General features: G+C 44.6%; 1 protein-coding gene across 1 annotated transcript; it reads left to right on the top strand.

Annotated features, from left to right (window-relative positions):
- Positions 1-11,341: 11,341 nt before the first annotated feature.
- On the top strand, positions 11,342-12,252 carry LOC119176027 (bolA-like protein 3). Its single transcript, XM_037427137.2, has 4 exons — positions 11,342-11,511; positions 11,606-11,720; positions 11,875-11,963; positions 12,057-12,252. Exons 1-4 carry the CDS (start codon positions 11,419-11,421, stop codon positions 12,123-12,125), a joined length of 366 nt encoding a protein of 121 aa, XP_037283034.2. The 5' UTR covers positions 11,342-11,418; the 3' UTR covers positions 12,126-12,252.
- The last annotated feature ends 2,234 nt before the right edge of the window (positions 12,253-14,486 follow it).

Below are 14,486 nucleotides of genomic sequence, written 5' to 3'. Positions count from 1 at the left end.
AGTGTTGAAATTTGCCATATTTCTTCATTGCCTCATCCATACGAATGAATCTTGTTTGCACTGCAGAAACAGTGGTATAGTGGGCCAAGCTGATTCCTTATCTTCCAATGGGGCTGCTGTGATGCATTTTTTTTAGAACAAGGTACCACTGTAACATTCACTGAAACTGCAAGATGCAAAAACAAAACTTAATTTTTAAGATCATGCAAGTATAATAGTGACACATGCAGCTTCCTTAAGCTATGAAATATCGCCCAGAGTTGTTTCTACTCGCTCCTTCCTTTTACCTTGTATAAAAACAATCTCACAACACAGGGGCACACAAACTTTATCGCATATGTTCTTTCATGGCATTACTATGAATATCCTTCAGTTGTCAACTACATCACTCAGGAGAGGAAATGATGATGAGCACACACTCTTTTTCTAAAAAAAAACTTGACTATTAAATGCAGACCAATAAATTAAAAGTAAAGAAAGGCTTGTCTTTGTTAGGTTCAGCTAGCTAATATGACATTGGAAGCGCTTTGCAGATGCCGATGTCATGTTTAACTCTCATACGCTTTCTACAGATGGAATAGCGTATGACAGTTAAATGCGTTTGTTTTACCACTTATTCACTCTAAAGAGACACTTATGTACCCTTCATAACATAAATGGTAAGACTCAAACACTTTGGCGATGGTGCTTGTCTGTGAATGTACTTGTGAAACAGTAATAAAAGTTTTGGTGCACTACAGTGCAGAAAGACACAATGGACAGAACACAAATGACAAGAACGAGCGCTGAATTTTCAACGATGTTTATTGAGAAATAGCACGTATACTTATACCACCCTGAGAAGACTGAGGATCTGGTGTACCCCACGCATGTAAGTCACAATGCAATGTGCACATCATCGGTGAAGTAACTTTGCCAGCCGGTCTATTCTGTGTTCTTTTCCTTGGACCGAAGTTTGCTGTGGCATTCAGGAAGTCGAAGCCAGCACAGCTTTCTTTTGTACGTAAGATTTTGCATGAAGCCCCTGCTGATTAGAGCGCATGTTGTCTTTCAGAAGGTTCTAACTTCCTCAACAGCTGCAAGAACCTAAACACAGCCCAGCCATTAGATGAGCAGCTTCTTTTCTCCGCGAACACTCCTCCACTTTCTGCTGGTCGAAAAGAAAGGGGGTTTCACGGTTCTACTGAAAAAATATTTTTTAATACAAAGTTGACTGAAGCAATTTCTGCAGTCGATTCTCACTGCGATTAATATTGAGTAAAGAGAAGTCTAATGCAAAAAGACTATGTGACAAGCTTAACATTTCTGATTAAGGCAATTGATGAGAGCAAGAACAATTTATTAAATGTCTTTTTTAGTGCAAAAATGCACCAGGTCAACACACCTTTTCGAGCCATTCTCAATGAATCTGAATCAGCGTAATCTCAAGCTTTTAAAGATAGGTGACCCTTTTATCGAGACTAATTCTAACTAGGCTTTAGACGTCTTCAACACTTTCGCTGACCAGTGATGTCAAGATTTATCAACTGACATTGAAGATCTTTTTTATTCCCTGCATCATAACCTAATTCTTGAGTGAGATGAGCATTCTATTGACAAACACCGTTTCGTTGCTTTCCGAAACTCCACGGGAATTTCTGCTGGTGATTTCTTAGAACGTTTAAGCTTTTACTAGCTGCCTACGTACGTAATGTTTGAAGGGATCCCACACCTGCAGAAACAAGGCGTATATCACTCGTTCCTGCATTGCTCGGTTCTCAGAGACCTATAGTTCTTGTTCACTGAATCGTCAGACCGACAAAAATGTTCTTAGCATAATCCGATATGTTGACGATTACCTTATTTACTTTGTAACCCGCACGACTCAGAACTACAAAGCAAAGTGCTACTTGATGTGTTTTTCCATGTGATGACCCCATTTAGCCTAACCCGTGAACTCCCGGTAAATGACCAAATTACATTTTCAGATGTCCGATTTTGTGTTACAGGTGTTAGCATCTGCTGAAGCTATTAACCATGCATTAACAAACCACTGCTACCTTTCAAATCCGCCCACTCTCTAAGCTCGTTAAACGAGTTATTTTGACATTATGCCTCAAGAGTGCTCCTGGCAAATCTTGCCCACACTGTACTTCTGAAGCATTTAAGCGTCAAGCTCAAAGGCTGACAGGTGCTGGACATATTGAGCCACTCCTCATTTCAGTTGCTGACAGCCTGCTCAAGAAGGCGCGCCATCACCTGCGAAATTGTGAAGCTATCGCACCGTGCAGGCAGAAGGTAGCGTTGATACCTTATATGCGCAAGCAGTCGCCCAGATTGAAAAATGTGGCCCAGCGGTAACACATGAAACTCGCATTTCCAGTACCAAACAGACCCTCTACGCTCTGCAGATTGATTGACCCGGAGGAAAAGACGTAACTAGGTCTGTGACACAAATCACAGGAGGCCCTTTGTTGATTGTGCAGAAGGGGTGGTGTACGAAATTTCTTTAAAGTGCGCTAAAGTGTACGATGGCCAAACGATATAGGCTAAGACAGCATGAAAACTGTGTGAAGAACGCCCATGACTGAAAAGATTTTGAAGGTTTCCTTCGATTGTACACCTCGCCAAGATTGCTCTCTAGATTTGTGTTCTGACTATTGTGTGTTTTCTGCACTGTAGTGCATCAGAATAATGTACCGACAAGCCCAACTCGCCACTTCATTGGTGAAAGGCTACATTGCAGCAGCTGTTCTATTTGCTTCTTGCTTGCAGTTTTGTTAAATCAAATGAGATGCTATATATTTTTTAAAATTTATTATAACAGTTTACTTGAACAGTTTTACTGAGTAGATGATAGTGAAGAATCAGATTGAAGCTAAAAGTAAACAAAACTTGAGCAACTAGGAAGAACAGCAAAACCAGGGCAAGTTTCTGAAAGAGAGTGAACTTTGGGTCGTGCCGTCAGATAAGGAAGGTGGTTTTGCTGTTCTTCCTAATTGCTTATACCTAGAAAAGGTGGTCACAGCTATTGGCTCTATTTTCAAATGTTGTACCGACATTCGTCTAGATAGAGTAAAAACGCAAGCCAAGGAAATGTGTCGTAAACTAGAGTTGAAACAGTTAGCACAGCATATAAACAAAAGTGACAAAAATGGGCTCAGCATGTTTTTTTTTTTTTTTCTGCCAAAACACACAAAGTCGACATGCCCTTCCGAGTCATTGTGACAGAATGTGCAACGTGTAAAAAGCAACTCGGTTTGTTTATTCAGACCCATTTAAGTGTCTAACGATTGGTCGCCCATTTCTGACGAAAAACTCACAGGCACAGTGATATAATTTTTCAAATAGTCGAATTAATCTAATGTTTTTGGTTTTCCAATTGACATAAAGGACCTATACTACTCACTGCCTCACGATGAGGTATTAGAATGTATAAGGGATAACATAGAAGCATTCGTCAATTGAACTTCCAATTAAAAACTGGCATCAGTGCGCGAGATTTTCTTGACCTTGATGTGCTGTACCTTACCTCTACTTTCGTTCAATAGAATGATTGCATTTATCTGCAGAAAAAAATGTGTTTCAATCGGCTCATGCATAGCACCTCTACTCAGTGATCTACTATTGGCAAAAATGGGCAAAAACTGCAGAAAAAGTTAGAAGGCACGCATGTCTTTAATGTATTCAGGTACGTTGATGATTTCTTGGTTCTTCTAAATTGTACCCCTTCTATGTTCCACTCGATTGCGGCTATGATATGGTCTATGTTCCACTCGATTGCGGCTATGATAAATATGGTATATGGTAACAGGCACGAATGATGCACAGTACAGCGTAAGTAAACTCGTGTTGCATACGCTGGCAGTTCTCGTCGGAGTTCACGCGTTCTGAGAAATAAATTATGGTGCACTATGCTTTGAAGAAGATTATTCCTTCATCACTAGTGAACCGATCACTCGAGATTTTGTGTGGTACGAGGCTGTTCCTGCTCGCGCCGGCGTAAGTGCTGCAAACATGAATGTATGAACTAGTTAGAACAGTGGAATATCTGCTGCTCGGTGAAATATTCAGTACAATTCTGAATCTGTTGACGTAAAGGAAAATGACGGCTGCACGCTTGCAAACAACGGAAGACGCCCTGTCGCAACGCTATCGTTTCAGGGGGCAGAGTGACGAAAGCTACAATAAACATTAAGTAAAACGAGAAAAGTATGCATTTTTGGGCGTATTTAAGTTTTCTAGCGCATATAGCCAGTGAACAAGACATTTCCATGTGTGTAGATATAGTCTCATGATTCATACCAGGAGCATTTTAGTTTGAGACTAACTGAACATTTCTCAACAATTATTACTTTGTCCTTGCAGATAGCATGATAAAACCTCTACGATTGGAAGTCTTCACTGCTATCAAAAGTGACAGTGCAACTGTAATGTCAACCAAGGTTGCGAGAAAGCCTGTCCAAAAAAATAAAGCGTGTGAAATCGTGCCGCCAACGTGCAGCATAACCTAATAAAAAAATTACGTATTGCGTAGTGCAGGCATGCTTGATGCGTGCATTAATAGATGGATGGAGGATGGATGAAAAACTTTTATTGGGGTCCTGAAGGATTCCACCCCCGTTTTATAGGGGTAGGATCGCGGGCCACTCCCACGTAGGGACGGGGAGGCCCAGCCTCACCGCCACATCGTGGGCCTTCTGGACAGCCTTGAGTTGTTGTATGAGAACCGGACTCGTGAGCATTAAATGAAATGAGTTTTTGGGAGATTCTTCATTTCTTTCTTTGTAAAGCGGGGCACCTCTGAAGCATGTGGTTAAAATCACTGTGATGGTGGCAGTCTGGACAAAGTTCTGAAATATCGGAGTAAAATATAGGTTACGAGGCTAGGGTATGCTACCACGTGCAGTAAAGTAAAAAAAAAAACGTTATCTAAAACCTATCACTGCGCCAGGGCTGCTTGACATTAGAGCTTAACATACAAATCATTCCCATACACATCTCACGAACATCGACACTAGTAAATTATTCGCTCAGCAAAGTAAAGAAAAAAGAAATGTATTTATGAATGTACAAGAACATGCTGCGTATACCTCTCATTCGTCGTTGTTAGCGGAGCCGTCCTTGACTTGAGTCTCATGACTTTGATATACATGTACACAATCTCCTCAAACTATCGCTGATAACTATACGTCACAGAGCAAAGCTGAGGTCTCTGTCACTCCCCCCCCTCCCCCTCCCCTCCCCCCATCGGGTCAGTGTGAACACCTCCCGAAAAAAATGTCTGGCTACGCCTCTGTCTGGGTCCCCCTAATAAAGCTGTGGCTTGACGACTCATCCTATTACCAACCTTCCTGCCCGTGGCACCGCTGTAATGAATGCCATCCTGTGCAAAGGGGCGAGCGCCGGGCTCGTACACGTCTTGGTTCACCTCCATTACGCTGTATCCGAGCTGCCGGCTAATACCCATGATGACACACATCTTCTTTTTAATTCGGAAGACTGATTTTTGGCATAACAATTTGGCATTACAAGCATAGATAAAAGCGACACAGGTTCATCATACATAAACAAGTTGCACTCGTGCATAAAGTTTAGCAAAGATCGGTGGAAAGGTCCTTTTTATCCACTCTTGTAAGTTCAGTGGGCGACCGGGGCGGTAACCCGCTTTTCTGATATGATGAGGGTGCGCTTGCTCTAGGCCCGGGCACGACCAGAGCGAGTGTGTCACGTTCAAGGCAGTTTGTGAGCGTCAAAAAAGGGGCAGGTGGTTAGCCTCCACTACCCTCCTTTCAATCCCACGAGACTGCACCCAGATCTCTGGGACCGTGCATGTGGTCATATAGGCCTCTCGGGGTTTATGCATCCCACCCTCTAACTGTCTCTGAAGGTTCTGAGTCTTTCCCTTCAGCACATCATTAAGGCCAGCATGAATAATGATGAGATTTTCGCCCTCCATGCTGTCCTCTACAGCCTCCTGAGCTTTGCCCAGTGCATCCACCATGCACTTCCCTGACTGGGCCTCCACTCTCACTCTCTAGTAAAAGTAAGTAAAAGTACTGTACGAATGATTGATTGATATAATAGGTTCGCAGTGATGCTACTGGCTTAGGCTTCTTTGAAGCAGCTTTTGGAGCAAACAAAAAATGCGTTTTGGAGCAGCTAAACTGGCTTTCATAGCAGATATTGCTAGAGTCAATATTAAGCCACTTATTGTGTCCACGAAAAAATTCGTAAAGAGGGGTTGTGTGAAGCTGACACTCCGACAAGCGGTTTTGTTTCCTCAGAACAAAACTGTTCTTGTCTAGCCTTGAGAAAGACGGCTTGTCGAAATGTCGGCCTGACACAACCCTTGTTTGCAATTTTTTTCGTCGCATCCACCCCTTGCTGCCGTTTTTTGAATACTGTGTTCATGACACACGAACGATAAAATTACAATCTGATAAATTACAAGCTGTACGCTATTCAAGCAAAATAGAGTTGAAAAGAAAAGAAAGTTATATCACCGACAGAGAACCTGACCACATTTATTACAGAAGGCTAATGATGAAATTTAAAACCATACCACTTCATTATAACGTAACTGAAGATCAGTTGAGTGCCGATTTTTCGCAAGCCAGATTTTTGAGACATGCTTGAAAATTCAGACGATTTCACGACAGCATCACAAGCCCTATCGACGCCTATGGACAAGCACATCTGAAATTTCCTACGCTCAAGCTCTGGGGCGTCCGGTTTTTTGGCTTTCTGCCAACATTCCAGGTATGTATTACTTAAAGGGGCCCTGCAGCACTTTTCGAACATGGTCAGAAAACGCTCCTGATCGGTAGTGGGGGCTCCCGAGAACACGCGAGCTAAATGTTTTAGCAAAGCACACGGCCTGGAATTCACAATAAATTGTCAAAGTCAGCTAGAAATTGATTTCTCTTCTCTCGAGAAATGACGGAAGACGCTCAAAAATCTCTGGTAGAAGGCCATCTCTCTGCTGTTGGCTGATTTGAACATGGCGCGCGCGTTAGTTACAGGACTCGCCGTGGGACGCCGCGTCTTGTTCACGCGTGCGCGCGCGATCACACCGAAAAAAACAGTGCTCAAGGTCACGAGGCGTGCGTGACGTTTTTTTCTTCATTTTTTTTGCCCCTGTCATCCCTTTCTGCTTAGCTTCCAGTGATTTCGTCGGGACGAGAGAAGAGATAATGTGTCTGCAGCATAGGACAAATGTTTGTAACTGCGCTCGTACTGCACGTATTCTTAAAATTTTTGCGGCGTTGAATTTTTGAAGCAATAGGTTTTTTCACTAAATCCAGTCCATGGTTACCTGAAAAAGTGTTTAAGGGTCCCTTTAAGGCTCGTACTTTTTGCCCCGCCGCGGTGGTCTAGTGGCTAAGGTACTCGGCTGCTGACCCGCAGGGCGCGGGTTCGAGTCCCGGCTGCGGCGGCTGCATTTCCGATGGAGGCGGAAATGTTGTAGGCCCGTGTGCTCAGATTTGGGTGCACGTTAAAGAACCCCAGGTGGTCTAAAGTTCCGGAGCCCTCCACTACGGCGTCTCTCATAATCATATAGTGGTTTTGGGACGTTAAACCCCACATATCAATCAAGGTTCGTACTTTTGCTACGTCTATGACCTGGTTGGATTGAATGAGCGCTATTCAAGAGTCGTTCAGCGTCACAGTAATGTTCGAAAATTGTGTTCCCGCAATGCAGAAGTGCTATAGGGTGCAGCAGATAAAAATTGGCCCCGTATCTGCATGTTTTTCAAGACCATCGCGTTAACCACTCGGCCACGACTGCGGCGACGTATCTGCATGTTACAGTGCAAATGTCGTCGGAAGACAATAGTCTTGCGTCTGGAGAGAGTGAACAAAATGTTTATTTGATGTTCTGAGCAATAAAATCGGCGAATGGTATTCTGGAGGTGCTGCGTTAGAGTGCCTCGAGCGTGCTGCGAAGGCAGACGAGCGCATCAAGTCACGTTACACGTGAAGCATGAGTGCTATCTTGCAGTTATCTTGAAAAACGAAGTGCGCGGCGTTCACGCCCGTCTCGGAGGTGATAAGGTGTAAAACGCAAGACGACGGGTAGGTGGCACCACCGTGACGTCTTAGCAAATCGTTGGAAACACTTGCCTTTTCGTGCAAACGTGGCATGGTCAGCGCAGCGTGATAAACGCTACGGTCCTTAGAAATACTTACGTATGCCTTTTCCAGTAAAAGACACACATACAGAATATTGACGTGTTGTTATGGTGCCTCAGATATGAGCAATAATTGTATTTTAATTGACAATCGCACGAGTATGAACGCTGAATGTTGAGCTATATTGGTGGGCGCTGCGGATGAGGTTGGCCGTTTGGGGAATCGTCTGGCGCCGTTTATGGTACCGTTAGGGCGGATAAACAGACAAATATGATGTGTTGTACTGGTTTTCTATATGTGATAGCAAGTGGTTTTGTTTATTTGTTAGGAAAGATACCTGTTCTGTGTGTTCCTGTGTTGGGATAAGCCAACAGAAAGCATTTGGTGCATAGTTTGTGATCGGTTTTGACAATAGGTGTTGTCTTATCTCTGGAAGTTTCCCGGTTCTTCAGTTGAAATGTACCTCTCTGAAATATTGTCTGTATGGTTTGGCAGAAAATTAATCCTTTCTATAATCTCTGGAAGTTTCCTGGTTCTTCAGCTGAAATGTACCTCTCTGAAATATTGTATGTACGGTTTGGCAGAAAATAAATCTTTTCTATAATCTCCAGACAGACCAAAACTTTTGCGTCGAGGTTCCCCAAGAAGTCTTTAAAGGCACACTTACCAGGCCCTATACCAAATTTTAGTTATACCGAGGAAGTTGTTGGGTGTCCGAAAAGGAACGTTTTTTAATCGGTTCATTACGACCTGAGAAAACTTTTTTGAAGCGGTGCGAAGCGGACGAGAGGAGGCGAGCTCGAAACCTTTGCCGCTCCTCCGCGTAGCCTTCACAAGCCAAATCTCTTCCCCACCCTCTCAGCCATCCGACCAAGAGGTCACGTACGCATGACGTGCTCGAACAAGCCCAACCTCCCTGCACGCGAGTGCAGTTTTTTTTTTTTTGTTCACCATGCAGCGTTATTTCGTGTCGTAGCCTACTGACTGTTTCTGCGGGACAATTCGGAAACGCTGGATTAGACGCGGTAGAAGAGATGAGCACCATGAGTGCGCATGCGGAACGCCGGCACATTGGCCCCGCATCTCGTTGCAATTCACGGGGAAAAAAAAAAAAAGAAAGCTCACATTCCCTTATTGCGCCTCACTATTTATCAAAAGATTTATTAATATCTTCAAGCAACAAATACATAAACGACGCATGTTGTGTTAAATAATTTTTGCCATTGCACGTGCCACTGATGGCAACGTCAGAGCATAGTCACCTACGTAGAGGACCAACGTCACTGCATTGCCGTGTACGTAGAACTATTCATGCGCGCACGTCATGCCCTCATTCTCTGGGCACGCGCCCACAAAAGGAAGGGGGAGCAGTATATTTTTCCACCTTTCTGTTCCTTACTTTCATGCCTTTTGCCACACTGCTGAACAATAAATACAGCTAACCACACTGTATTTCTCATTACGATGGTTTATGTTTATGACCACTATATTTTTATGTATCAGCCTTAGTTACATGATGAGTATTTTAGTAGGCCTTTCTAAGGCTGTAATTGGCCTGCACGTTTGCCTGTGTTACACCTTTGTCTCTAGACAACACTCCAGAGTGCCTTGGGCCGCTAGGGCATATAGTAAAAATATGTATAAATATATTGTACACTCGCAGTTAGCTGTATAAACCAAATATTCTGCCGCGCGCGCGCGCGCGTGTGTGTTTAGATATTAGCAGGACGTGCGAAGGTTCAATAGAGATGTTATTCTCTGGTGGCCTGAGTATATCTTAGCACACGTACGAATAGTCACCCTGTAATATGCTTTAACGAGGCCTATTAGACCTTGGAACTGTGCCTGGCTTTTTCCATTAAAATGAACCTCTGCCTATAACAAATTATCGTAGTCGTCGACTGGCGAGATCTGTACCGGTGGGTACAAGTATGGCCACCGCTTAAGCATTAATTAACCCCGTCGCCAAGCCAACTTAAAACACTAGTGGCCGGTATTTCTGCCTAAAATCTCACAGAGTGACAAAAGCCTTGAAGAACACCGCGACACGTGCGTTTTTCCTTATGCAGATATAATTCATTATTAGAGCGTCCAGGAATGATGATATTGTCATAGTAGCAGCGCTTAGCTTCTAAATCATGTCAGCACGAAGTGAGAAAAAAAAAAGTTGGGTAAGTGGCAAAGGGGGGGGGGGGGGGGGGGTGGACGAAAAATTTCGAAAGAAAGAGTTCGAACACCCCCCCCCCCCCCCCCCCTGGCTACGCCACTGGCGCCCTTGTTTGCTCCCCCTGTTTCTCTCTCGGCCGTGTGTCCTGTGTTCCTACCCTGCTCGAAGACTGCCGCGCCACAGAGCTGTATGTTCTCGGAGCCTCCATGCTGTTGCCAGACACAGCGGCCCCCTGATCTCTCTCCCCGCCTGTCACCTTATCCGCTACCCGCGCCTTCTACCTAGTTCACACCGCTCAGGGCAGGGCCAAAGCGCCCCTTTACCCACTCCTAGAGCTCGGCCTGCCCTTCCCGTTCTTTTCTAAGGTCATTTGCTCTAATAGGCTAATCTTATGCCCCTGTTCCGCCCTCAGCTCCCCCTGCAGCCCCTCAATGCTAGCCTCCACGCGCCGCACTGCCGCCTTCAGTGCCTGGCACAGCCAGCTCACGAAACTCGCCTTCTCCACGTCGGCCAAACTCGTGAAGGCTGTCTCGCCCAGGTAGCACCAGCGCTTGTATTCTTCTCACTGCACCAGCTCACTCTCGCCCGTTTTTTTTCCGGGTTTTTCTAGCCTGCTTAGCCATCGCCCGCCCGACCAATGGACCGAGTGCCCGACAGCCCCAAGTTCAACCCTAATCCCACTATCCAGCCACCTCCGCTTACTCTCCTACCTCAACAACTGTCTGAAGCTGCCGCCTACACCATACGCACTCGTGTTCAACGTTACTAGTAGCATCTCACGGAGTCACAATACACTTCGTGCGCAACGGGCGCACCGAACTTGTTCAAAACTGCCGCCTACCCCATTCACAAAGTTGCCTGTGGCCCACACCTACGTTGGCCCACCCCACACCCGCAGTACCCACAACGCAAGTCACCGAAGATTGATTAGAAAAAACAAAAATAATGATGTTTATAACAGTTATCTCAACCCATTTAACAACCGAAACAAGCAAAAACAAAACAAACAAAAGGAAAACTTATCTCTCGTTGTGCTGCTTCTGCACCAACTGGCTCCTCCGCCGATACCGTTGCACTGAGCACTGCGAAATTTAGTGCGCGACTTTAATTGTCTGCTAACACTGTAAAGGTTGTGCATGCGCGCACAAGCACGGAGCTATAACGGAGCTAACAGAGCGGATACATTTGCGATGTCACGAGTATTTTCAAGTTTCGTGCGGCGCTTGCAGGTTGATATTGTTTTATTTACTTGTTTAACAAATTGCAAAACGTTTTCATTAAAAAGAATTGGGTAATGAAGCTGGTCTATTCTGTTCGATCTAGGTCTTTAGGCATTTATCAAATGAAGCGCTTAAAACAAGTGGCGAGAAGAGTTTGTCCTGCATTCTTCAAAAGAAATTTCCAGAGGCGGAAGACATCCAAGTGAAAGATATTTCAGGTGATGCATTGCATTGTAAAACGAGTGGACATTATCGTGTATTTGCCAAGTGACTGGTTCGTTTCGTCAAGGGCAAAATGCGACTTCATCGTTCAGTCGACCTGGAATTACGCATCCGTAATGCTTTTTTTCGCCTTTCTCTCTCTTTTTGCAGGTGGCTGTGGTGCAATGTACGAAGTATATGTACAGTCGACCGTTTTTAAGAATCTTTCAAGGGTACAGCAACATAGGTTGGTAAACGAGGTGAGAAACTGATTAGTGTCACATTTGTCTTCCCCAATAGTCTCCTGTCGTCACATTGAACCGATTTTTAATAGGCTGCCATGTCTTACGCAGGCATTGAAAACAGAGATACAAGACATGCACGGGATCAGAATAACTACAGCGCTTCCCAGCAAAGGATAGATACGACAGTTTTTTTAATTGTTTGTTATGCGTAATTTGTTTGATTAAATACCGTAAAAATTAAATTGTGTACAGTGAGACCTTGCATTTTGATAAAATAAATAGTTTGTTCATCTGTGCCTGTAAATGCTTCTTTCAGTCGTTAAGCTTTGACAACTATTGAAGAATACACATTGTGAAAACCACATTTCTTTAGTGAAATCACAACTTGCACGGCTCCTGGGAAGTGTTTTTAAAATTGCCTGCAACAACAGTAGTTCCACGCTATTTCCAATAATTCTCAGTGAGGTGGAAGAAATCCAAGCCACAATATCTCACTCGTTATATTCTATTCGCAGAAAGGCGCATGATGCCATACTGGGTTTGATCTGTGTTTACATTCTACCACACTTGCATTCCTAGAAATACATTGAAGCAGTATGACATGTTGCATAGAAGACAACCAAGTGCGCATGCAACTGTACTAGCACTGTGGCACGAGCGCGAGCCTTGCGTCAAAAGCTGGCTTGTAGTGACTCCAACGCCCAAGCTACGCCTGTTAGCATGTTCATATTTCCTGTAGTTAAATAGATCGTCTACAGCTACAAGCAGCTGCACAGACGGTACAATTGGCAATGAGGAAGACTGGACTTATCGGCACTCCACCTACATCAAGGAAACAACATGGTGACGCCTGACTTTGGTCGGCTGCCCGTATTCAGCGGCAGCTCCGGTTTTTGGAGATCCTGATATGGGAGGCTACAGTTCTTCAAGGTTAGTGACGTTGCAGATGCTCCCAGGAAACGTGCTTATCTGCTAATGCTGTGTGGGAAACAGACTTTCGACATCGTCTGCACCCTTGTTCAACCCAAGCAGGCCAACCAAGTGAGCTATGAGGACATTGTCGATATGCTAAAGGCTCACTTTGACCCACAACCGTCGTTTAGTGCTTTGCGCATGGCACTAAACAAAGCTGTCATGGGCTAACGTTGCACTTGTTAAGGTAATTTTAGGATGAGTTAGATGGCTGGTGCCAATGCTATCAACGTGCTACATACACTGTGTTGCTGAGCAAGCACTCTCTTCGCGAAAGGGCGTCTGCTATGCAGAAGCAAGGCAGGTGGCGCCACATTTGAAAGGAGAGGATATCACTCTTTTTCATGCAGATTGCATAATCAGTTCAGCTTCATGCGCATGTACGGGTCAACTAATGCATTCAATTCATCGCCACTGCCTCGGGCCGTTCGTCTTTGGAATGACCTCCCTGATTGCATAGCCTCCATATCTAATCCCGATACATTTCGCCGTCAGCTACTCGCTCTGTTCACCATGTGACCCTGTTTCTGTATTCTGAGTGCGTTGCATAACGGTGATTTATATTCCCCTTGTCTTTTATTTTTATAATGTATCCCTCTGTCGCCATGTTCATATCAACAAGTGCTGTATTCCCTCAAATTTACCTCGCCCTGTATAGCCTAAAATGTGATTTCATTTATATATATATATATATAGTTTTTCGTTGTTCTTGCACTGATCCTGCCTGTAAACTGTTCGTTACCTGTCTGTACCATTCCGATTCCTCCCCCCCTTACCCAATTCCCTGTTCTGGGGCCTGTAAGGTTTTTTCTGAATAAAGAATAAAGAGGAGACCGAGAATAAACGAGAGTGGAGGAGGAGAGTGTCACTACTTTGTAAAGTTTCAGAGACTATAGTTTAATTGCGTCATCAATCAATCTAGGGATAGGGCGGCCAGGGATCCAGGCGCTCAGACTCTAACCGTAAACCACTGTTAAGCCAGGACCTCGCGAAACGTGATCGATGAGATAAACTAACTACGTTGCACGCCCATCGGTCCACTGACCGCAGTGTATATTATCAGCAGGACGATGCAACTTCTCGACCAATATGCGTTGCCGTAGCCAGCAATACTTCGCGGGTCAGCAAATGTAGTTACGGCGTGTAAAACCAAAGCTGGAAGCGTATGCCACTGTTATTCCGCGTGAACAAACCAGGCGTGCTGCAAATGCCAGCTTTGCTGGGGACCACGTTAGTTGCCATAGCAACGAAACATATGACAGACATGTGGTGCCATCGCCGTGCCAATGGGCACGTTCTGGTATTAATTTGCCTAGTCAAACTTGCCTTGCAAGCATGTCAAGAAGTTGTGCTCTAAACTTGACTCTGTCATGAAAATAAAAGGGGGGGAAGGGCGGGGAAGTGTAGCAGTTCGAAAATTTCTTGGCCTTGTCCTAAATCGTGCAGAACGCCACTTACGCCACCTTTGCCGCAATACACCAGTATCCCAAGGAAAAGCATTTTAAGATTTGGAAGGGGCTGTTAGCACTAGTCACTGAACACAGCACAGTTTGTCCAATTACTCAT

This window comes from Rhipicephalus microplus, chromosome X (assembly GCF_043290135.1).
Source record: "Rhipicephalus microplus isolate Deutch F79 chromosome X, USDA_Rmic, whole genome shotgun sequence".
Lineage (NCBI taxonomy): Eukaryota > Metazoa > Arthropoda > Arachnida > Ixodida > Ixodidae > Rhipicephalus > Rhipicephalus microplus.
The sequence above is the reverse complement of the archived record's forward strand: the minus strand, read 5'-3'. Positions and strand labels throughout refer to the sequence as shown.

What these genes read in the sequence shown, in the direction of transcription:
- LOC119176027 (XM_037427137.2), top strand. Translation starts at nt 11,419, where the DNA reads ATGCGCGCACAAGCACGGAGCTATAACGGAGCTAACAGAGCGGATACA. An exon ending in GTTTCGTGCGGCGCTTGCAG is followed by an intron (nt 11,512 to 11,605) that starts GTTGATATTGTT and finishes TGTTCGATCTAG; the next exon opens with GTCTTTAGGCATTTATCAAA. An exon ending in CCAAGTGAAAGATATTTCAG is followed by an intron (nt 11,721 to 11,874) that starts GTGATGCATTGC and finishes CTCTTTTTGCAG; the next exon opens with GTGGCTGTGGTGCAATGTAC.